Here is a 24,557-nt window from a genome sequence, read left to right as displayed (position 1 = left end):
GGCTCTGATGCCCCATGGTGAGCTCCTCAAGCTAGGGGACATTGCCGTATGGGAGCCCCACCTTTGGCTGGTGGGTGGATCGCTGCTGAAAAGCAGTGCCTAGCCTGCACCGCGGTGGGCAGATCCTGCCCTGCCCGTGGGGGGCGGTTGGAGCTCCGGGGTGCAAGAAGTATCACATGAAATCCAATAGCACGACTGTGTGCCCTGTTCCCTTTTTTCCCCCTTTACTCTACCTCATGTTTTCTCTCTGCCGGAGGGGCAGCAGCAACCGGGTGAGCTCGGGGAAAGACCCCGCCGGGCCGGGGCCGGTCTCTGCGGGGCGGTAGCTATAGGAGGGGCGGGCAGCGCGGCCCCACCGCAGCCGGCAGCGACGCCCCCGTGGCGGGGGCGCGGATGGTCTCTCCCGGGCCGGCGGGAACCGCTGTGACACCTGCTGGCGGCGGCGGGCCGGCCCACGGCGGGCGGAGCGGAGGGGAGCGGAGCGCGGGGCGGAGGAGAGCCGAGCGGGGCGGGCGGGCAGAGAGTGCCCGCCGCGGGGCGCTCCGCGGCCGGCGCCCGGCGGTGATGCGCGGCTGTATCCCGGCGCGGGGCACGGCGGCAGCGGTCACCGCGGGGCCGGACACCCCCTGAGCATCGGCGCAGCGGGGCACTGCGGTAGCGGGCGGCGGCGGCAGCTCCGCGCCCCCCGCCCGTCTTCCCCTTTCTCCTCCTCCTTCTCTGCCGCGCCACTTCCAGGGGAGGCTGGTGTCATGCGGCTGGCGCCGAGGGAGGGGTGCCCGGGGCCGCAACGGCAGTGAGAGGCGGCGAGCTGAGTCGAGCCGAGCCCCCTGCGATGACAGCCATGAAGGAGCAGCCGGCGCACCCGGGCGGCAGGGGGAACCCGCCGCCGCCGCAGCCCGACCAGGTGGGACCCGTGGCGGGAGCCGCTGGGGGGCCGGGGGATGGACAGACCGGTGAGGATATGGGGGGGACAGCTGCCGTCCCAGAGAAGTTGTGCGGACAGGGTAAAAAGTCCGGGGGGTTGTGCGGGTGCCCTGGGAGCGGTTCGGCCGGAGGCAGTAGGACCCCCACGGAGCCGCCTCGGGGAATGCGGGGGGAGCGGCTGGATCACTCGGAGAGGACCCAGCCTTGCTCACCTCGGAGCTGGAGGTCGGTCAGCCCCGGCCCCTGCCGTCAGTGGGTCCCGCAGGAGTTTGCGCTCCGCTTCCCCGCGAGTTGAGCCGGGGGGAGGCACAAGAGCTGGGAGGATCCTACGCTTCCAGCGGCGCCGAGACGGGGCTGCCGGCCGCGAGGGCCGGGAAAGCAGCGGTGGCACATGTGGTGCGGGTCGAGGCTGCCGGTGGCGGTGTGGTCCGATGCGCCCGGGAGCGGGGCGCAGGGGTTTCCCAGTACCCACGGCGATGCTGCTCGCCACAGCGCGGGCCCGCGCTCCTCATCGCCGCCCGGACCGCGGTGGGGCGTGAGCGGCCCCGTGGGGCCGACGATGATTGCCGGAGGGTTTTTGACAGAGCCCAGGCGGTGGTCACGTCTGTCGGCCCGACGGATGCCTCCCCGCCGACTGGCGGGTGCAGGGCTGGCAGGGTTACTGATGCCTCTGGGCACTGGATCGCTATGGAAAGGGGCGAGTCTCGGTTGGCTATCGGGATGGGTGATGGGGGAGCAGCTGAACTTGGATGTCATCATCATAAAATCGAAGTTTTCGCTACCATACCGCCGTAGCTGTTGCTCTGGGGCGGTAGCGCTAGGGCATGAGGAGGGATAGTGCTGTGCGTGCTCCCAACGAGACCCCCGATGCAGACCCTTCGGTACCCTCTGCCGCAGGGCCGGGTGCGGGGCGGCGTGGTGAAACCGGAGCTATGCACCTGCTCTCCCGCCCGCCGGCGAGGCCCCGCAGCTCAGGTCGCCCTCTTCCTCCCGCAAACATCTACAAATGTGCCAACTCTGGCGGTATTCCGAGACGGAGGGGTTTTGCATTTTGTCAGTACCCTCCACTCTCTGTTTTGGGTTCCTGCATGCGGGATGGGGCTGGCAGGATGTGGGAAGGCGCATTTCACAATGCCAGTCTCTGTTATGTGCATCTACAGAGCTTATTTTCCCTCTGGTACACTCAAACTGGGTGAAAAACGCCAACACTGAGAGCTGCTGTGCACAGTTATGCTTTAGAAAGCCCATACCCTAGTGTCCAGTCCTGCACACACAGCCAGGCTGCACGTTGTGTTTCTGGCTTTCCCCTTCCAGAATTAGTGAACCCATTCATTCAAATAAACTTACAAATATATGCTTTTTGCTGAGAAGTCTGTACATAATGACACATTTTCGTGCCATACTAGTAATGTATTTGAGCTTGCAGAGTCTTCTTAATTGCTTAAATTCTGAAAAAGATGGGTAACTTCCATCAGTACTGTCATGCGAATACTAGAATTTATGGAAAAGTCAAGATCACTTTAAATAGTCTTAGAGGTTCACAGAGCTCGTAAATTTCAGGGACATTGTTTTGCTTTAGAGGGATACTTCTTTTCGATGGAACAGAAAGTACTTGAACTTGAGCAATCTTTATTTCTTTCTATTCAGTTCAGACATGTTGAGTTGCCAGAATGCTTTTTTTTGTTGTTGGGGTGGAAGTCTTTTCGCAATCAGCTTAACATTTTATGCCAAAAATTACCAGTTTGACTGCTCTTTTAGGTCATAATGAGGAACAGCAGTGAGTTCTCAATTTACAGCATGTATTTAGGAATTTAGGAATTAAGAGCAGGCTGGATGAGGCTCTGTCCAGCCTGATCTAGTGTGGGGTGTCCCTGCCCATGGCAGGGGGGTTGGAACTAGATGATCCTTGTGGTCCCTTCCAACCCTGAATGAAACTATGAAACTATGAATTTATCCTAAATATGGAAATATTATTACCCAGATGCTCTGGAGTTCTCAGTCTCTTTTGGAGTGGATGGGTGGTCCACTGCTGTGTCAGGCTACATGGGGCGTTAAGTGTCAAGTCCTGTATATCTGCATCATGTTTTTCCAAACCAGGTTTGGTTTTCTTGGTTAAAGTTGACACTGAATGAACTTTGATTGCCTGTTGTCCTAGGTGCTAGAGACCTCACACTGTATATAACAACGTCCCATGCAAAATCTTGAGCTTAATGGATGGCAAGTCTTTCTGTGGCTGTAAATGTTAATAAGGGTGCAGTCCAAAGTCTTACAGTGAGCTCTGTACAGTGAGGCTGTGCTTGGTGAATCTCTATGAACAGGAAGGCCACACTCACCTTTGCAGCAGCTGAGATCCAGAATCACATAGAATTACAGAATGGTAGTGGTTGGAAGGGACCTCTGGAGATCATCACATCCAAGCCCTCTGCCAAGGCAGCGTCACCTAGAGAAGGTCATACATACATCCACATGGGTTTGGACTGTCTTCAGAGACAGGCACTCCACCACCTCTCTGGGCAGCCTGTCCAGGGCTTGGTTACCCATAAATTGAAGAAGTTTCTCCTCATGTTTAGATGGAAGCTCTGATGTTTGAGTTTGTGCCCATTACCCCTTGCCCTGTCACTGGGCACCACTGAACAAAGCCTGGTCCCATCCTCCTGATACCCATCCTTTAAGTATTGATCACCATTGATGGAATCCCACCTTGGTCTGCTCTTCTTCAGACTAAAAAGTCCCAAGTCCCTCAGCCTTTCCTCATCAGAGACGTTCCATGTGATCATAGTTCAGCCCTGGCCAGGGCTTGGCTGCAGGATGGATCTGACTCTAGGTTTATACTGGAAACCATTCTTAGCACAGCAGTGGGATGTGGCTGTGATCCTAATAGAAGATATTGTGGGTTCAAAGCTTTTTCTTGGCTTTTTGTGGTTGCAGTTACAGGGCTGCAGCTGCGGTGTGCATGGAGAGGAGAATAAACAGAGGCTCATATGCTCACCCAAGTTTTCCAAGTGGAAAATGCAGCCTTCTTAGGGCCTTCCATAAATCTGTCTCTGTGAGAGTACTCTTGTTTAATGCTGCATTTTGCTTGGGGAGCTTGTATAAGCCTTTAGTGTTGTTATAAGCAACACCTGTGGTTTATTTATTTACTTTTAACAAGAAGCCACAACTGCCCTGAGAGGGTTTCCTGAGGTAGGAGCAGCAAATCTTTTTTGGTAGTGAAGTGGCTGGTCCTGTAGGAAGTCCAAAAAGGAACAAGGAATTACACCAAGACTTTTTGAGTGTAAATCTCCTTGATTTCAAAAATCTGCTTCTACATATGCCTCTGAGAATAGCCATGCTGAAGTTGATGCCTTTGTGGTAAATGTATAGGCTTGGGACCTGAGCTTTAATTTCAAATTATAGCAGGCTGGGACCCTCCACTTAAATAAAAGCCTGGATAAATGGTCTGAAGCCTCCACAGCCATCGCTTTATAAACAAATTGGATACAACTTCACATCCAGCGTGTTCCCGATGGCACTTTTAAACCCAGCCTCCCCTGGACCAAGGCATCTAACAACAACTTCCATTAACAGTGCTATTGATGTTTTGGTGATCAGTCTGATAAATTAGCCAGATTTACTCTCAACTCTTTGCTAGATGATGAGTCATATTTACTGCCAAAATTACAGTTTTATGTTCAGATGATATATCTGTCAAAAGGAAAATAGCTGTAAATTACTTGCGTTTCTGCTCATTTCTGGAAAGCTCTATCAGAGTGCTCAGACTTCTGTCCCTTGAGCACTTGTGTCAGGAGTGAATGTGCCTCTCTCAATTCCTCTTAGAGAGTACCCAAAAATAGTGGTTTTCATGTGGTAGCTTTTAAGAACACTCCTGGGGTCTTGGACAATGCTGTTTAGTGATGGTTTTTAAAAGGCATAACCATTCAGTAGTCAGCAGACACAACATATTTGAAAAATATAATGTAATTGCATGACTTGTTGGTTGGTGAATGTTGCTGCCTTTGCAGATGAAAAGCTAAGATAACTCCTCTAGGCATTACTTCTGTGAGGCTTCAGTCCATTTACAAAAACCCAGCTGATCTACACCACCTGGTGCTACTTGCTGTTCTTTGTCTGTGCAGAAGACAGACCTTTGCAATGTATGGTCCTTCTCTCATGAGCCCTCTTGATCTTCCAGCTTAAGGTATTTTAAAAATCAATTTTAAAATAAATAAGTTTAAAAACCTTCTAGATTATTTTTTTTTTTTTAACTGTATGTCATTTTAGAATCTACTGCATTCCTTACCTGCTTAAAACCAGGTAAGGAAAAATGACATCAGGCTGTATTGTTTTGTACTAAATAGGGAAGTTATTTGGTAAGCATTTAAATTACATGCCTAGCATATCTACAAGGGCAACCAACTACTGTTTGCCTCACTGCCTTGATTTAAGGAGTTGAATTTTCTCTGTCTCAGGACCAGTTTCTCTGGGCATGAAAGAAGGGGCATATCCTTAAAGCATGTCTGAACAAAAGAGAACAATCTGTGGTGGAGTCACCATCACTAGAGGTGTTCAGGAGGAGACTTGATAGGGTGCTTGGTTGCATGGTTTAGTTGATTAAGTGGTGTTGGATGATAGGTTGGACACGATGACCTTGAAGGTCTCTTCCAACCTGGTCGGGTCCATTCCATTCCATTCCATTCCATTCCATTCCATTCCATTCCATTCCATTCCATTCCATTCTCTGAAGGCCAAAGAAATTACCAACTCCACTGAGTTGGTGGTCCTGGCCTTCTTGTCAGACCAAACTCTTAGAAAATGGATGATTCCTCACTGTTATTATTCAGTGACTGAAGCCAAAATGGTTTATGTTCTTATGTCTTCCTTTATTGCCTTACTTCTTTTTCCCAAAGATAGACTGATCTTGAAGTAGGAAAAATGTTGATGGATAGCTGTGTCTGTCCAGAGCAGTATTTGTCTTAATGGGGTTTTATCAAGGTAAAAGGGCTCTCCCCTGCCCCACACAGGTCATTTGGAACTTGATAGGTCAGGGAGAAAGTTGAACTCTTTAATCCTGTATGTACCACAGTTCCAGTAACTTGAAAGATTTAGTTAGTTGAATCCATGTCCCCTGCTCTTGGTTGTGTTCACAGCTGGCTGCAGGCTGAAATAAGAAATTCTACTGAAGTACATAATCCAAAGTGACTTTTGCGTTTTTCTTTCTTACCAACCTAGCAGAACTTTTTACTTTTTTTATTGCAGCAATATATCAAGCCCTCTGGTTTGCAAGGTTCAACATAACACCAGAAACATCAGGTAAAAAAAGCCAATAAAAGTGGAGAAATAAGGTCATATTATTATGCCCAGAATAAGAACTTACATCTAAATCTTAGCTGTAACTTCTGAATTCTATTTCATGTATTCTATATATGTCATACTATATCTGTGCTGGATCCAGAAAGAAGTATTACAGACCTTCAGTATCTCTTGGATATATGACTATCAGCACAAGTATACATGAAAATGTATTAACTGGTGGTTTGGAATGTTGTTCAGGATTTAAATTCTAGGGAAAGACATGGGATGTATCATCTTTCAAACACTCTATTTGGCTTCGATTCAGTTTCTCTTGCCATGTCTCTCTTTCAGTGTAGTTCAGTCATGTATTTGTGGTGATGAGCACAAAAAGCATGAAGCCCATTTTCCTTCTTTACATTTCTAATCTTCTGCCCTGAGCTCTGTGGAGCAGGGGCAAGTAGGATCTCATTTTTTTGTGTGATTTGTTTTCTCATGTACCTTGTGAAACATCATTTTATATGACATCTTGTAAATAGCTTGTGTATGTACAAGATCTCAGGCAGCTTGAGAGAACAGTCATATGAGTTTTATTTTAAGTGGCTGTGTAGTACCTGTGTTTCCCTGTGCATCCCAAATTCAGAATCAATCAGTCTCTCTTCATAAACTCAGTTGCCTAACACAGCGAACTTTACAAAGAACTTTCTAGTGCTCAGTCCACCCTCTGCCCTAGGAACTTGTTTAAATAACAACCTTGAAGAGGTCTCTGTTGGTCAGCATAGGGCAAGGCAATCATGGTTGCTCATGCTCTCTTGCACTTTGTACCCTCCCTTCATGGTTTCTATACTTTTTGTAGGTTCTCTATGTCTTCCTTTGAAAAAGACTGTGTGGGAATCTGTGCCTCAGAAGACAGCACCTGGTCGTTCAGCATGTAGAGCCCTCCACTTTGCAGCTGGATTAGAGGAATTACTTAATGTAGTACATAAACCACTCCCCTGTGGAACAGGGCAATCTTCTTGGCTCTGCTGTCTGAATTTCAGCCATGATGTAGGTTACATAGTAGCCTCAGATATTTGTAAATCTTATTGTATTAGCTACTTTTAAACATGCTTTGTGTATTTCTTTCCAGTGTCTTGCAACTGAAGGTATTGCCTCAGGCAAGCTATTTTGATAATTAACAAGAGGGAGGAACTCTCAAAGTAAACTGAGAAGTTGTTTGATGTTATTCTAGAATTTGAAAGCCAACATCATAGCATTTTTTAATAACTTGGGGGCATTCAGAGATTGCATGCATGTGTTCCTAACTTGAAAATGTGAATTCAGACTTTCTTCCCATAGTGGTAATAAGGTTGAATGCAATATGTGATCCCTAGAGAAGTATCTTGTATTTATTTATTTATTTAATTTATTTATTATGTTAAACTATTAGAGCTTTGAAATGTGCCTGCCTTATGGAAAAAGTTGTGGGTGTACAAGGCTGTACTTCAGACATTACACTTCCTTTAGGATTTCATTGGAAGACGCAGACACTGCTTGCTACAAATGCCCGTGTCCTGCCAGCAGGGAGCTGTAACTCATTGACACCGTCTTTGTAGCCCTTATAAGCCCTGTGTCATATTTCAAGTCCATGCATTAGCCATGAAGTCTCAACTGCCTCAAACTCTGTCCCTTTCCACTTTAATCATACACTTCCTCTGTGCTCCACTCAGCTGCATCAAATAAGGCTCATGAATATATGATAGTAAAAGGAACAATGCTGATGGTGACTGATGATGATGAATTACTGTATTTATCCATTAGGAAGGACACTTCGTGACCTACAGATCCGAGGCTGAAGCTGAAAGACCTTTTCTAATCGTTCTTAATACTGCTGGCAACAGTAACATAACTTACTCTTTGTTGTTTGTGTAGAGAGTCTCTAAATATTTTGAATGATTCTAAAGCAAGATAAAACCCCTCTGACATTTGGAGGATGTTGTCTAAAGAAAATCAGTTAGGAAGTGTTAAAACATGTGATAATTTAAGGAAAAATAAGGATTCTTTAAATGCTTTTAGATTACTTTAAACTGCCTGGGGCAACATTTGCAATTTGCATCCCTTCAGGGAGAAAAATAGAACAATGCTTTGTAGCTTTTCAGAAAACAGACTGGGCAAATGTTAGAGTTTTCTTTTTGGAAATAGAGAGACTTCCAAATGCTGGTGGGAAAAGCCATTAAACTTGTTTGTAATGCTGGGTGAGTGGAGGAAACGAAATCAAACGCTGCCAGTGCCACTGATCATTCATCCGCCGTGGTTGTTCTTTCTGCTCCTGAAGGTGCAGGGGCTGCTGACCTCCCCCTTTTCCATCCTCAGGGTTCAGGGGCTCATTAAATCAAAGTGTTTAATATATATTAGAGAAGTCTTTCAGAGTAAGGATCTGAGCTTGAGTACACTGAATTAGGAGTAATGATGTGCCATGGTTTTGAGTCTCACAGAAGAGCTGTTTAAATGAGATGGTCTAATGTCAGTTCTAAATAAAACAAAATGACTATAAAAATCGTGTGGCTTTAGTAAGAGAAAGAGATGAACTTCTTGACACTTCCTGCTGGAAATCTGTGTGGGAATTTATACTTGATTTGTGAAGATTTCTGCAATACTTCGATGTGTGCAGCAACACAACACATCCTAGTCAGGTTTACTCAAGGGCATTCTTGTTCTGGGGTGCAGATGATTGTACTGGATAATTGGAGGTCATCAAGCATAAATATAAGTGTAAATCTCGAAGTAATAAGCCCACTAAGTCAGGAGACTGTGCAGTGAGTGGGCAGCTGCATTGTGAGGAAATTAGTTGAATAGTTTCATTTTTAGTTTTGGTTCAAAAGCTCAGTTATTGTGGCGCATTGACTGCATGTTCCCTTTTGGTCCCTGAACAGATTTCTATGTCCTGGCCTGTTTCTAACACATTTATTTACATGTTGTTTACTTCAGTGGCATTTGCCCTTTGGAGTCAGTGGGACCACTTATGTGAATGAAGTCTGCAGGACTAATCATAAAATTTGCTCTGTAGCAGTTTCCATTGCATTTTGGGGAAAACATCTTGTGGTATACAGTAAGAGCTGCAGTACTCAAGCTGTATGAGAGGTGGTTATCAAAATGTTGTCACTAGCATTCTCAGAGGTTTTTTGGTAATAAATGTTCAGTGTTGTGGCATGTTTTCAAATTCAAAAGGACAGAACCATATTTCTAGTATTATGTGTCAGACTCTGAAAAGGTTCCTGAAGGCAGCTGTCAGTTTATGCAAGCTGTTTGCTCACCCGATCCAGGAAAGGCAGGGTTTACATCTATATATAGTACATACCATTTTTTTGTGTGCCTTGCAGGGTCTCTGCATGCAGTTCTCTACTGAAGAGAGGATTGGCCTGGTTTGGGTCCTGTTACTGTAGGTAGAAATGAGCTTAGTGTTATAGTCCTAAGTAGCAGTGTCAAGATCCTGCATTTCTGATTTCATTGTGACATAACTAGTGACAACTGAAGGAAGGAGGGTGAAAGATCATCAGGATGGGTTTGTAGACTCTAGCAAAGTCTTTTTTTTTTTGCTAGTGACTGTTTAGACCGTGTCCTTAGCTATTTTCTTTTGTCCTTCTACACTGTTTCTAACAATGTTTTTGGTTCTGTAAAATACTGTGTTCTGCATGAGTGGTTCTCAGTGCCGACTTCTTTTTCACTTCAGTTCAGTTACATCTCCATGTGACTCCCTCCTGTCCCATACTTATCTACCCCATCTTCCCATCTTTCATCTTCTATCCATAGACTTTTCCTGACAATTTTCTTCTAACAGCCATTTTGCCTTTATCAGTGTCATATTTCTGCTTTGTAAGCTAAACAACATCTTTGTCATCTGTTTCCTTATTTTTATTTCCCTATTGCTAATCATTTGAAGAACACTATCTCACTTAAGTGTACCACAGTGTAAAAGGAGTCTCAGAACAGAGGCTAGTAACATGCATATAATGAATTTATGTAGTTTGATACTTTCATTGTGATCCAGTAATTTCATTAGGTACTGGGAAACCATTAGCTTTGAGGGCATGGAAGAGAATAGACTTAGGGTAAACAAGAGTGTCATTGTGGTAACCTGTCTCAGCTGCCCAAATGGAAGCCACAGAAGACAGAGAGACATTTGACAGAATTGTATTCTGTTAGAACAACTCGCACTCTTATTTTCCTATCCCATAATACTAATCTACATGAAGCTTTTAGTTTCAAGAATGCACTGATCAGGAAATGAAAATGGAGTAATCCTTGCAGAATATGTATTGATACATCATAGTAAATCTGAATTCTTCGTATTTCTGGTTTCTGCTGTATTTATGTAGGAAACAAGCACACGCAAGCAAAGTGTAATTTAGGGGAAGGAGCTTCCTTCCTTGCATCCTCGTGGTATAAATAGTGCAGAAAGCCCTTGCTTTTTCAAGCAAATGAAAAATTTGAGGAGAAAAGGCTTTAGTGCACTAATTCTGTGAGCATCACAGCACAGGGGATATCATTTTGCTCTATTTATACATCCTGTACACCAAGCCCATGAATCTGCTCTAGCAGTCTCAGACCGTACCACACATATGGAGAGATGATAGATAATTTCTGAAAGAGGCACATGCAGGGGTATACATCTGTCAGCAAGGGAATATATTCAGTGTGTAAGGAAGAAGTAAGCTTCTTCCCTGAAAATGTGCTTTTCCTGAGGTCTCTTTAACTTCCTCATTCTGGCCGCCTCCCTGCATTATTTCCACTTGGGGCTACAGTACCACAGTACCCAGCCCAGATGGGGTTACAAATGGGCTGTGGATCTTTTTACTCTAAAAAACAACCAACCAATCAACCCAGTAACAACAGCAACAAAACCCCCAAACCCAGAACAACTCTCCCCCTCAAAACTAGCTTTGAGAGTTTTCTTTGTCTTTTGCTTCTATTCTTCCTAAATCTTGCTTCATTTCTGAGAGGATAAAGATTCCTTTCTAAAGTGTAAGCTAGGGAGGTAGGGTGAACTATTGCTTTAGTTCAGCTCACCCTTGCCAGCCTAAGTGGACTTAACAGCACTTCTTTTCCTGGGATGGAATGGTCCTTCAGTAAAGGAATTTTTCTTTTCCCTCTAAAAATGAAGTTTCTGCTAGAGTAAGACATTGGAAGTGTAAAGTAGATAAATGTCCTTACCTGCTGTTGTTAATAATTTTTAAACTACCATAACTTACAAAGGTGTAATCTCTTTAATTTTAATTACCTATTCCATTTCTTTTTGTCAGGCATCCTCTTTCATCTCCCCTGCAGTAGGGTGGGGGAGATGCTGTATGTGTTTGCTCATCTTTAGGAGGGGAAATACTTCCACTGAAATAATATGCTCTGAGTCTTTGCATGTAAGCTTGCCCTTTGGCATTCCTTTGGTGTGCAGTAAATTTGGGTGTTGCAGTGCAATAACTCTTGGCTAAGCCCATGGCAGCATTTTAGTTTGGATCAGAAATACACCAGTGAAACAAATCTGATCATACTTACTGAACCTTTTGGCTTGCACCCCAGAGCAGTTTCAGAATGTGAAGTGGATTCTTTTAGAATGAAATTAAGCAAGGTGATGTGCTCCAGGAGCACACTTGGTGTGCTTCAGCTGCTACTGGGTATGTGGTCCCTGTGGTTAGACAAGAGGTGGTCCATGTAACCCCAAGAAACACATAGTTTGTGGGCATCAGGTCCTAAATATGAATGGTTTCTCTCTCTGCTCCTCTCTCCTTGCCAGTATACACCTAACTTCAACAAACACAGAAGGTGATGCAGGAATGCATATTTTTAAAAGTAATTGATTTTGCTTTGTTTTTCACTTGGTTGTAGGCCTGGTGCAACTGCCTTTCAAGACCCTTTCTTGGTTTTAATTGCAACACTAGATTTTATTCTTTTTTTCTGAAGCGCAGGTATTTGTTTGGTGTGTTTCAAATGTGCCAGTGTTTGTTGCCTCTGCAGTTCAGATGAAAAATGAATGGGTTGCAGGTGAGGAAGAGTTCTCATCTTCACTGGAGGGATGGCTATGGATCTGACTATAGAAGAGAAAATAGACACAAGGATAGAAAATGAGGATAAGTCTTGCTGGAGGTTTATAGATCGTATGATCTTTTGTGACTGTACCTGAAATAGTGCCACTAAACTAGAAGAGGATGGAGTTTAGGAAATCAGAGATTAAACCCCCTGCTTCTGTTCTTGGCTGGCTGCAATTTCAGAAGTGCTTGCAGAGTTTGAGGTGTCTTGTTCTGGAAATTAGAAAGGTCAGAGTTGCCTGTGTTGGACAAAAATACCTTCAGTGCATTGAAGATTAATTACTATTTGGAAAGACTATGTTGCCTTTAAAAGATGTTATCAAGCAATAAAATAGAGGTGCTATGTCATGTTTGGGGAGTGACCTGTTGGTAATACAGTGGTTAGTGCGAGTCTAAACTTGCTTATATTTGTGTATTTATTTGAGACTAACAAAACCATGTTAGGAAGACATTCTTCCCAGCAAGAGAGCTTGGCCCTTGGAATGTGCTGCCCAGGGAGGTGATGGAGTCACCATCACTGGAAGTGTTTAAGAAGAGACTGAATGAGGCAATTGGTGCCAAGGTTTAGTTGATTAGATGGTGTTGGGTGATAGGTTGGACTCGGTGATCTCAAAAGGTCTTTTACAGCCTGGTTAATTCTATTCTATTCTATTCTATTCTATTCTATTCTATTCTATTCTATTCTATTCTATTCTATTCTATTCTATTCTATTCTATTCTATTCTATTCTATTCTATTCTATTCTATTCATCATTGCCTGGAGTATACTCACAATCCAGGTGGGTTGCAGAATGATAACATTATTGGAAAGTTAACTAAGTCTCTAGATTTCTGCCCTGAATTCAGGAACCTGAGACACTATTAAATGTAGTGATCATGGTGGTTGTCATTCAAGGTGCAGTTAATACTACCAAAGTGTCACATTTCTTGGGTGTCCTGTGTTATTGAAGCAGCTCCATGGGTGGCTGACATGAAGTGTGTCCTGCTGCTGCTGAGGGTTTATAGCAGAGTTTGGCACTGGCTGCTCTCAAAACCATCTATGCAGGCTGATCCTGCAAGTGCCACCTGCAAGATTTTCCATTAATTTCAGTACATGTTGCCTCTGCAAGTGGAGTTTCATGTGAGTAAATGTGTGAACTACTGAAAAAACTTGTATTGAAATAGGATGATTGGAAGGAAAAAGATTTTAATCTTATTTTCTTATACTATGCATTGTCACATCCATTATTCTAGGAAAAATACTCTTAGATTGTAAATAATGGGGATCATTTTGAACTTGAGGTATGATCCAGGGTATTTTTCAATGATCTATAAAGTAGTTCATAAGGCAAACTTGTTATTCACTTTTTTATGTGAATAATTCTGTGATTTTGGGTAGAATCAGTACATAACCCCAGCAGATAAGGGCTGTAAGTTCCTGATCTGTTCTGTCTGTCAGCGCAATCCTCTGTGACTCAGCTGAGCAGAACAGCCTTAAGCACTCAGCTGTTTTTCAGTATTCTGTAGCCACTGAGGACTACCAAGTGTTGCTTTTGCATCAGTTTGTGTCTTTCCATCATTTGTAGGAATGTACACAGGTAATAAGGACGAGAGGAGCAGCACAGAAAATTGTTAGCAAATAGCAAAGTACCTGAAAAAAACAGGTCATTTTTTTGTCTGTCTGTGCTGCACCTGGACAGTGTGCTCAAGTGTGCTCAAGTACAGTATAGAGTAATGAGCTGTGGTCACATTTACATGGAAACCAGTCCCCTTAATGAGGGGAATGAATGGCATTGTTTATTTTACTGTAGTGGAGTAAAAAGCAGAGAGTTCAGCATGTTCACCATCTACAGTGTGTGCTGGGCTGAGCTTGATGGCAACAACCCAATAGCAGGAATGAATGAGGCTGAAATCCCTCATTGTGACTAGTTACGGGATGAAACATGCACAGTAAGAAGTGCCTGGTCTGTGTTACGTTCCACACGCTGGTCTGTGTCACACATGGGTACGGAGTGTCAGAGAAATTGTAGCAAGAACCAATAGATACATAAAAGAACAAAGGGAAAGTGAAATAAGGACAGTATTTTTAAAGTGAGACCATTTAACCCTTGGACTAGAAATGCTGAGATAATCTTTGAACTCTCCACGTGTGAAATATTTGACCTAAAAATGGTTTTCAGAAAGATGTCCAAGCAAAAATTCTTGGCCCAGCAAACCTTTTTTTACCAATCATTTCTCATTCCACGCCCCCTTCTGTGGCTTGACAATGATAGTAAGTTCCTCCTTACCTTTTTATATGTCATTGTAAATCTTTGCTGTAGTAGCAAAGGAATAATACGTTATCTTGTATAGGAGCTAAAGGGAACTTTTCCTGAAGAGCTGCAAACTTAAATATCAAATCCTACTGTTAGGGAAGTTTCCATGCAGCAATTGACAGAACTTAATGATTTAAGTTTATGGATTTTTAATTATTTTAGTGATTAATTTACTTTGGATTTGAAAGCTGCAACTGTGACCATGAAAGGGATTTCAGAGTCTATAGTTCTATATCTGACTGTCAGTAATATGCAGTCTTCTTTCTTGATTTATTGTTGTTGTTGTTGGTTTTGTTCTGTTGTTTCTGTTTTGTTGGTTTTTTCCCCCTCCTTGATAGCATCTCACTTGCTATTTAAGTGTTGAGGAAAATACTTCTTTCTTTCCTGCTTTTTATTGCATGGCCTGTTGCAGTGAAAAAAGACTTAATGAGTGTCTTCCTTGTGAATATGCAGAGTGGTGATTCAGTTAATGCAGGCACAGAAATACATGGACCCTTTAGCTTTAGTAGATGCGTGTTTGGCCATGCAAATGAGTAATGTCCACTTAGCTCCAGTGGAGTGACTCCATCTGTTCAGTGTATCAGGCACTTTGGATTTCATGGGGGTATTTTCTTCCCAAAAAAAGAAAAGTCTTGTTTTACATCTGGTATACTGGGACTTGATTTTGAGACTGGGTCAAATGTAAGACGTTGCTTTGCCATATTGTATCTCTCTTCCTGACATTGCATGATAGGCAGACAAATCTTGTATTTAAAAGTATTTGTAGAAGTAGTGTTTAGCCTTTGAAGATGAGTTAACTGTTTCTCTGAAGGCTCTCAGATTTATCTGATAGATTACTGAGAGGATTTTGCCCTTAAGGACATTTTTTGAGTGTCCTAGTATGGAGAAAACTGTGCTTTGAGATTAAATTATTCAGCGAGTGTTTTTCAAAGTAATTAAAGCTTCTAGCATTTAATGTTTTATGGATGCAGATTAAAAATGAAGGTTGATTAAATCATGACAAAAAGAAAGTTTATTCACAAACAGAAGTTGGTAATCTCTCTTTTATGACTGGTGGAGCACTGTTGAGCCTCCTACATTATATTGAATATTGAACCATTATATTAGTGCAGTTTTTTCTAAGTGATGGCATAATTAAAGAACAGAAGGTAGAATTTGATGCAGTACAGCCCTGGCTTTGCTAAATAGAGCAGAATCCTTATTTTTCTGTCAGGTATCTGATTTATAGACAAGTTCTCAGCTTGTGTTTTTTGAAATGGCCAGGTGAGCTAATAGACATGCTAGCATAGCATGTGATGACATCAGGCTTTACAGCATGGTGCAGAACAGTAGGAGTCTGACACGTTAGATAAATGATCTGTGCATAAGTTTTTGCTGACTTAGTATCATAGTATCAGTCAGGGTTGGAAGGGACCACAAGGATCATCTAGTTCCAACCCCCATCCCATGGGCAGGGACATCCCACACTAGATCAGGCTGACCAGAGCCTCATCCAGCCTGGTCTTAAACACCTCCAGGGATGGGGCCTCAACCACCTCCCAGGACAACCCATTCCAGGGCTTCACCACTCTCATGGTGAAGAACTTCCTCTCACATCCAGCCTGAATCTCCCCACCTCCAGCTTCATTCCATTCCCCCTAGTCCTACCACTACCTCCCCAGCCTTCTTGTAGGCCCCCTTCAGATACTGGAAGGCCACAATGAGGTCACCTCGGAGCCTTCTCTTCTGCAGACTGAACAGCCCCAACTCCTTCAGTCTGTCCTCACAGGAGAGGTGCTCCAGCCCTCTGATCATCCTCGTGGCCCTTCTCTGGACCCGTTCCAGCACCTCCACATCCCTCATGTAATAGAGACTCCAGAACTGGATGCACTACTCCCGGTGGGGTCTTACCAGAGCTGAGTAGAGGGGGAGAATCACTTCCCTTGACCTGCTGGCCACACTTCTCCTGATGCAGCCCAGGTTCTGATTGACCTTCCGGGCTGCAAGTGCGTATTGAGAGCTCATGACTTCTGGGCTACAGTAACTCATTCATGATGTTTTAGAGTTTCAATGCATGTTTCAGCCATTAAAAAGTTTTACCTGTCTATCTCCTCTGGATTGAGTACCTCTTCCTTTGAATACGTGTATTTGCTGTTCAGGAATGAAAGAATGCTCATCTTTGAAATGAAACCTCACTGTTGCAGGTGCCCCTGCGGATGATGTGCACACTCACATGCACACCAAGAGTGATACTGACTCTGAAGATTGGCAATATTTTCATGTCAGGTGAAAATTGTTTCTTAAATTGCTACATAAAAAAGTTTTGTCATCCTAAGGAATTAGAGTATGTGTGATCACATGAAAATGAAGGTAGTTCTTTAAACTGTCACACTGAATCACAGAGTTGCACAATCACAAAATACATCTCGTTGGACGAGACCTCAAAGATCATCCAGTCCACCCCTTGACCCAGCACTGAAGAAGGGTCAACACTAAACCATGTCCCTAAGTACCAGGCCTGCATGCTGCTTGAACAACCCCAGGGATGGTGACTCCACCACTGCCCTAGGCAGACCATTCCAGTGTTTGACAAGCCTCTCAGTGAAGAAATATTTCCTAATATCCAGCCTGAATCTTCCCTGGTGCAGCTTGTAATCATTTCTTCTAGTCCTGTCACTTGTCATCAATGAGAGGAGGCTGGACCTCTCCTTGCTCCAACCTCCCTTCAGTTGTAGAGAGCAATGAGGTCTCCCTTCAGCCTCCACCAGACTGAACAAGCCCGGCTCTCTCAGATGCAGGTCATGTGCTCCAGGCCCTTCATGAGCTTTGTTGCCCTTCTAATGAATGAAAATGTTCATTATACAGTAGATTCTCTGAGTGGATTTCCCAGTGGTTTCCCTGGCAGGATCTTTTAACTATCCAGTAAGTGCAACTTCTGATATATCAAAGGGATGAAGATCCATGACATCTCCCACCTTCCTATCAGGCTGGGCAGGCTGCTCTGGGTATCTTGGTGCTATGTTTCCTGGAGGTAAGAAATGCCTTCATCTGATAGAGACCTTATATCCTTAACATGGATCGACCAAGTCTGTTCCCATCATTAGGGCAAGAATAACAGGCAGACAGGCGGATGATGGTCTCTTCTCCCAGGCACCCAGTACCAGAACAAGAGGACACAGTCTCAGGCTGCGTCAGGGGAGGTTCAGGTTGGATGTTAGGAAGAAGTTCTATACAGAAGGAGTGATTGCGCTATGGAATGGGTTGCCCGGGGAGGTGGTGAAGTCGCCGTCATTGAAGGTGTTCAGAAGGAGACTTGATGGGGTGCTTGGTGCCATGGGTTAGCTGTTTGGGTGGGTTGGATTGGTTGATGGGTTGGACACGATGATCTTGAAGGTCTCTTCCAACCTGGTTTGGTTTATTCTAATAAAGGTTTTATTCTAATAACCACCTGTCTAGTCTAGCAGTATGCTTAGCAGGTGTTGGTTAGAGAAAACATCCCTTATGTCAAATGCCTTGATAGCTGTGGCTTGAGCAGTGTGCAATACTTCTAATGCATCTTTTCTACCATCTCATTAAGGACATATGAATTCCATTCAGTAACTGGAACTTTCTCTAGACTGTAATTATATTTTCCAATAATGCTTGCTTACAGCACTGGCAGTTCATCAAAACAAGCAAATAAAAAGTGTGATTTTTATTTTTTCAAAATGCTTGATTTAGTTCTAGGTGGCTGATCAAGTTAAATTGAGGATCAAATGACCAGGCTTTAAATAACAGCCTCCATGGAGCTTGTTCCACATATGCTGCAGTTAGAAATAATCTGAATTCTTAGTTTTATCACAGAGGTTGGTTGGAGTCCAGGGCATGCAATGTCTAAAACTATTTTTATTTCTTCCTTTTGGTTGGGAGGGCTGAATAAGTTCCTTATTTTAGGAACTACACTCTAAGCTCCAAATGATAAAACTGGAAACAATTTCTGGTGGAGCAAATGCAAAAGGGGAATATTCTCCAGTGCATTTGGGCATTTCATAGTTTTTCTGAAGTCAAATCAGAGAGGACAGGAAATACTGGCTAGGATGAGGAGGGGGCAGAAATCAAGATGTGGCTGAGAAAGGCACCACACCAACAGCATTATGAGCTTCTGAAATAGGACTGCAAGCCAAGAAGGCTTGGCTTTTACAGCTGGAAGATGACATGAAGTGGCTGAGCTGAACTGAGAAGCCTGTGTGGAGAGGGAGCTTGATGGCTTCATAGAGCTCTCTGCAGACTTGGGTGCTTGCTTGACCTTTATCTCTCGTTCATTCAGGGCCCCTCCAGCACTAACTGTTCTATTCCAGTAGCTGAATTTTTACTGAATGCCTGTGATGTCTAAAGAATCACTTATGTATCTGTGTGTACACGTGCAGATCATGGTGGGATTTATCAGTGTTGCTGTGGAAACTTTTCATGTTCCAATTTCCTCTCCTCATCCTCTTTGCTATCAGGGAAAACAACAAAGCAGCACCCGGTATACAAACTTAGAATATCTGCCACACTGTGTAAGTGTGAGATAACTTTACCTTACCTTTAGTATTTCTTAATTAGTCTGAGTCTGCTTTCTTGGCTGCTTTTGTAAGGGCTACTGCCATTGTACTGCCAGGACTTTGTACTCTTCTGATAGTGCTTCTTGGTCATCATTCTGATTTATACTTGTCCATCTTCTTTTGTGTGTATTATGTAAATACATACAATGTGCTTTGTCCTGCACTGTGCCTTGTGCTTTCATTTCTCTACTCATCAGCCTGTATAATGCATTAGAACAGCTCATTCCTGTGTCTTGATTCCTCCACAGTGTATCTCTTTCACAACATCTAGGGAGATGTTGTGTGTCTCCTAATCATTTCTGCAAAAAGCAAACTCACCAGAGAGCATAGCCCATGAATATTTGTACAAAACTGATATGTGATGGGTCATCTCAGGCTAGAATTAAGAGCCCTAATTCTTGAGAATAGACATGTGAAAAGTGCAGCTCCTTAAAATTTCATAGGCATTTGAGGGATTTGCAGCCCCATCAAACAAACAGTGAAATATCTTGACTCTTTGTCAGTTTCCACCAGACCTGTAGAAAACACAGTAAAGCTGGTTCTTAACTAGCAAAGATTGCACCTTTTTGTTCTACTAGGATGTAAAACTTCCAGATAACATTAGTGGATCCTTCCAGAGGGGAAAAGCTTCCACCTTTTGAATGGTTTTGTCCTGCCCTGAGGACATATTTTTTTTTAGTGAGGTTACTTTGGGGAAAGGGAAGATGGTTATGGAGATAATATTTTCATATTATGAAGGTCATAGAAAGGCTCTGCAGAGGGACCTCGACCGACTGGACAGATGGGCAGACTCCAATGGGATGGCATTCACCAAGTCCAAGTGCCGAGTGCTGCACTTTGGCTACAGCAATCCCATGCAGAGCTATAGGCTGGGGTCGGAGTGGCTGGAGAGCTCCCAAACAGAGAGGGACCTGGGGGTGCTGATTGACAGCCACCTGAATATGAGCCAGCAGTGTGCCCAGGTGGCCAGGAGGGCCAATGGCATCCTGGCCTGCATTAGGAATAGTGTGGCCAGCAGGAGCAGGGAGGTCATAGTGTCCCTGTACTCTGCCTTGGTTAGGCCGCACCTTGAGTACTGTGTCCAGTTCTGGGCCCCTCAGTTTAAGAAGGACATCGAAACACTTGAACGTGTCCAGAGAAGGGCAACAAGGCTGGTGAGAGGCCTTGAACACAAGCCCTATGAGGAGAGGCTGAGGGAGCTGGGACTGTTTAGCCTGGAGAAGAGGAGGCTCGGGGGTGACCTCATTGCCCTCTACAACTACCTGAAAGGTGGTTGTAGCCAGGAAGGGATTGGCCTCTTCTCCCAGGCAACCAGCACCAGGACAAGGGGACACAGTCTCAAGCTGCGCCAGGGGAGGTTTAGACTCGAGGTGAGGAGGAAGTTCTTCACCGAGTGAGTCATTCGTCATTGGAATGGGTTGCCCAGGGAGGTGGTGGAGTCATCGACCCTGGAGGTGTTCAAGGGGAGATTGGACGTGGCACTTGGTGCCATGGTCTAGTCCTGGGGTCTGTGTTGATAGGTTGGACTCGATGATCCTCGAGGTCCTTTCCAACCTAAGTGATACTGTGATACTGTGATACTGTGATATTAAGCCTCTTACAAATCCACCTTGATGAACCAACAAAGTACTTTCTGGTTTTGTTTACTTTATTTGTTTATTTTGTTGCTGTTGTTTGTTTTGTTCTTTTGTTATCATTGCCCTCCCCCCTCCCCCCTTTTTGTTGTGTGCCATACTTCAAGGCTGTTTCTGTCTCTGTGACTCTTTTTTCTAACAAAAAAAGTCCTTACCCCTTATCATCTGAGCCCTTCATGCATTTACAGACCAAGTTTTATGTAGCACTTCTGGAAAATACATCTACTTTCTAATCATGTCACAGTCATCATCTGAGACTTAGAGGTGTCTACCTCACCTTGAAGTGTTTGAAAACAATTCCCTGTTACCAAGATTTAACATCACTTGGGAAAAATCAGAGATTAGTCAGCTTTTAAGATATCGCCCAGAGGCACTGCATTCAGGATACAGCCTGCTCTGATGCTGGTGAAGCATGAAATTTGAGACTCTACAGAAGTTCACCTCGAGTATGAAACTTCTAAGTAAAAACAGGATTTGGAGGCTGCCCGGAGGTTAATCTGGGCGAGGGTGAGTTGTTTGCACCAAGAAAAGCCTGTGCTTTTATGGCTTTGTGAACCAGGGCTTTTGGTACAGAGGCATGCAGCACTGAATCTGTCAAAGTTGCTGAAATATCCCATCTTTTTTAGTGAGCAATGAAGGATTTTTGTACAAGGTTGTAGGACCTTTCATTATTTCTCTTCAAAGCAGCTGCTGGTTTTTTGAGGGCTCCATTCTTCAGCTACGTGGCACCAAAGACTTTATTTCTGTGGTTTTGTGCTTCGACAGTTCCAGCTTAATTCTGAGAGAGCAGATGGTTGATCAGAGTTTCTGAAAGTTTTATTTATATTGTGACAGGGCTTTAATCCTCATCCAAGATTGGATTGCTATTCTAAGATCAAGGGAAACAAAAGCATTTCCCCCAAATCTAAATAGATAGGATAAGTATCAAGCGGATGAAAGATAATACTGTTATCCCCTTTCTCTGATTTGCCAGTTTGCTATTTCTGTTCTTCTCAAATAGAAGTGATTTGCTGTGGTCTGACAAACCTACCAACAGCTTGCATTGGCTGTGTTTGAAATGGGGACAGAGTCTTTCCAGGCAGAGGGAAAGTAAAGCGGGAAGAGTATTTAACTCCTTTGAAGTCATTTGGTTTAAAAACAAGCAAACAAAAAATCACTGCAAACCCAGAATATTGGCCAACAATCCCATCAAACTGGGAAAAGAGGCAGGAAGTCTCTATACTGGGAAAAGAGCTGCAGGGTATAAGTGTGGCTTGGTTGGAAACCTTTAACTAGAACTTCAGGATCGTTTTCATGATGACCTTTCCTGCTCAAGGATTCTTGGTGAACACTAATAATTGTATGCATGTAAGGAATTGATTTAAAAGAATGTCTTCAGCATACTGTATAGCAAGGTCTTATATCTACTGCAATCTGTGTTATAATTTTTTGTACATGCTGACTTGGAGAGTTCAGTCTCTACCCACCATTGGTATCTCAAACTCTGGGACAAGTTCCTGACATGCCAAGAGTGGAACTATTATGGTTCTGCTTTGCTCTACGCCCCAAAACCTCAAGGGTTGGGCACCAGAGCATGAACCACTGAAGCGAGAGGCTGCAAAAAGCCTCTGGAAACAGTTACTGGTGCGTAAACCAGCTAGCACTTCTGAGAAGGATTTTGTCCCTTTCACAGCTGTAACAATACCTTTCTCTCCTCCTTTTTGGGTATGTGCCCCTCAACAATTTTTTCAAAGAGTCTAAACATAATTTCTAGAAGAAACAGTATGGTTTATTCTGAGTTTTATTGCGTTACCTCTGACCAGGGCTAGCCTTTTTGTGCCTGGATTTATGATAGTTGGTATAAAAGCTATTGTCAGCCTTTCCACTCCTGATTATTTCCGGCCCCCCTCCCCTTTCAAAATGCAGTCACATGCCTGGAAGATGCCCTAATTCTTACAGTTGAGTCTGGAAGTTTGAAGGCACCAAAATCATTAGTGATACTAAACCAAGATGTAATTGTTTGTAATGATACCTGCTTCCCAGGGCAGTTAAGATTTGTGAATCGGTTTGAAATGCTGAAGTAACAAGTGCTTTGAAAGTACAAAACGTTGTTATTATTCCCCAGAATACAGGGCTTGCCAGTAGAAGCACTCATAAACATGCTGCAGTTCTTGAGATTTACTTAAGTCTTCATCTTGGGCTATGTGCTCTGTAAATTCAGTTGGAGATTTTATTGATTTTTTTTTTCCATATTAAATAATGAATCTACAAGTAGCCCTGTTGCTCAGTGAAGAGCCATATTCCAGTTGTGCTATGGCTTTGAAGAAACCAGTCTTACTGGAGATTCTCCATTCTTGCAAGGCATTCAACTGGTAATGCTGGATGTCATCCTTATTAACCCTTGACTCCAAGTGCTATAGCTGACAGCAAATAACCTTTTCCTCTAAGCAATACCCCTTCTTCTCCATGGGATAAACCAGCCTTGAGAGGAGTAACAGATTAAGAAAAGCTTTAATCCAGTCATCCAATCCCTAAACATTAAGCTAAAGCTCTAAATCCCATTTTCTTGTTCAGAAAGCTTACATAATAAAAACATCAGTTATCTGGATATAATCTGCCTCTTGCTCCCCTGCTGCTGACCTGCATGAAGGGCTCCTGCAATAGCATATGGGACTGGGGAATGACACAAGCGAAACGTCCGAAAAAAAGATACTGCAACACTTTATGGTATTTTTGTATTATAATTGGAGATTGCAGACAAGGTTTGACAGTTTAAATGCTGGAAGAGTGGAGCAATGTTGGTGAGCTACCCATTGTTCACCACAGTGCAGACTAATGCTCACAAAATAGAATAGAATGGAATAAACCAGGTTGGAAGAGACCTTCAAGATCATCATGTCCAACCTATCATTCAACACCACCCAATCAATTAAACCATGCAACCAAGCACTCTATCAAGTCTCCTTCTGAACACCTCCAGTGATGGTGACTCCACCACCTCCTCGGGCAGCCCATTCCAATGGGCAATCACTCTCTCTGTGTAGAACTTCTTCCTAACCTCCTGCCTAAACCTCCCCTGGCTCAGCTTGAGACTGTGTCCTCTTCTTGTTCTGGTGCTGGTTGCCTTGGGTCACACAGAGTCAGGGTTGAAGCATCACCCAGTGGTGCTGCTGACCTTGGCATCATGTGTGTTTTGAGGTCATAGAATCATAGAATGGTTTGGGTTGGAAGGAACCTCTAAAGGTCACCTAGACCAATCCCCCCTGCAGTAAGTAGGGACATCCTCAATGGGATCAGGTTACACAGAACCCTGTTGAGCCTCACCTTGAATATCTCCAGGGTTGGGGCCTCAACCACCTCCCTTGGCAACCTGTTCCAGTATTCCACCCCCCTCACGGTAAAGAACCTGTTCCTAGCATTCAATCTAAATCTATTCTAGTTTGAAACCATTGCCTCTCACCTTATCACTACAGGCCTTTGTAAGCAGTCTCTCAGATGCTGTAATGGAAAAGACTGGGGAAGGAGATGCATGCATGGCAGCAGCATGTGTGGCCAGGGCAGTGCAGCATGAGTATGGTGTCACAGATGCTGCAGTGTCAGCACCTGCTAATTTTAGTATGAGCTGGTACAGCCTGCAGTCAGGGTGCCACGCTGGTGTCAATGTGTTACCTGTCACCAGCATATTGTTTGCACAGCGATTTCTCACTCCACCTGTTTCTGAGTATGCATGGGATGATTTACCACCATTTGGAGCTGCAGATGCTGAAGCGTGTTTTCACTTCTTCCATTGCCAGACCTGAGAAGTGAGTCGCAGACTGATTTTGCAGACTCATTTCTCTG

The 24,557-nt window shown here is 44.0% G+C and overlaps 1 protein-coding gene across 1 annotated transcript in view; it reads left to right on the top strand.

Annotated features, from left to right (window-relative positions):
- Positions 1-521: 521 nt before the first annotated feature.
- The window catches only part of DPP10 (dipeptidyl peptidase like 10), a 324,986-nt gene continuing 300,950 nt past the window's right edge, over positions 522-24,557 (top strand). The window contains exon 1 of the mRNA XM_068139088.1: positions 522-904. Coding sequence (XP_067995189.1) covers positions 833-904 — 72 coding nt within the window. The 5' untranslated portion in view covers positions 522-832. The remainder of the gene's footprint in view (positions 905-24,557) is intronic.

This window comes from Melanerpes formicivorus, unplaced genomic scaffold, assembly GCF_026170545.1.
Source record: "Melanerpes formicivorus ecotype bairdi unplaced genomic scaffold, bMelFor1.0.p_v2 SCAF_5, whole genome shotgun sequence".
NCBI lineage: Eukaryota > Metazoa > Chordata > Aves > Piciformes > Picidae > Melanerpes > Melanerpes formicivorus.
This window is presented reverse-complemented; position numbering and strand designations above follow the sequence as displayed.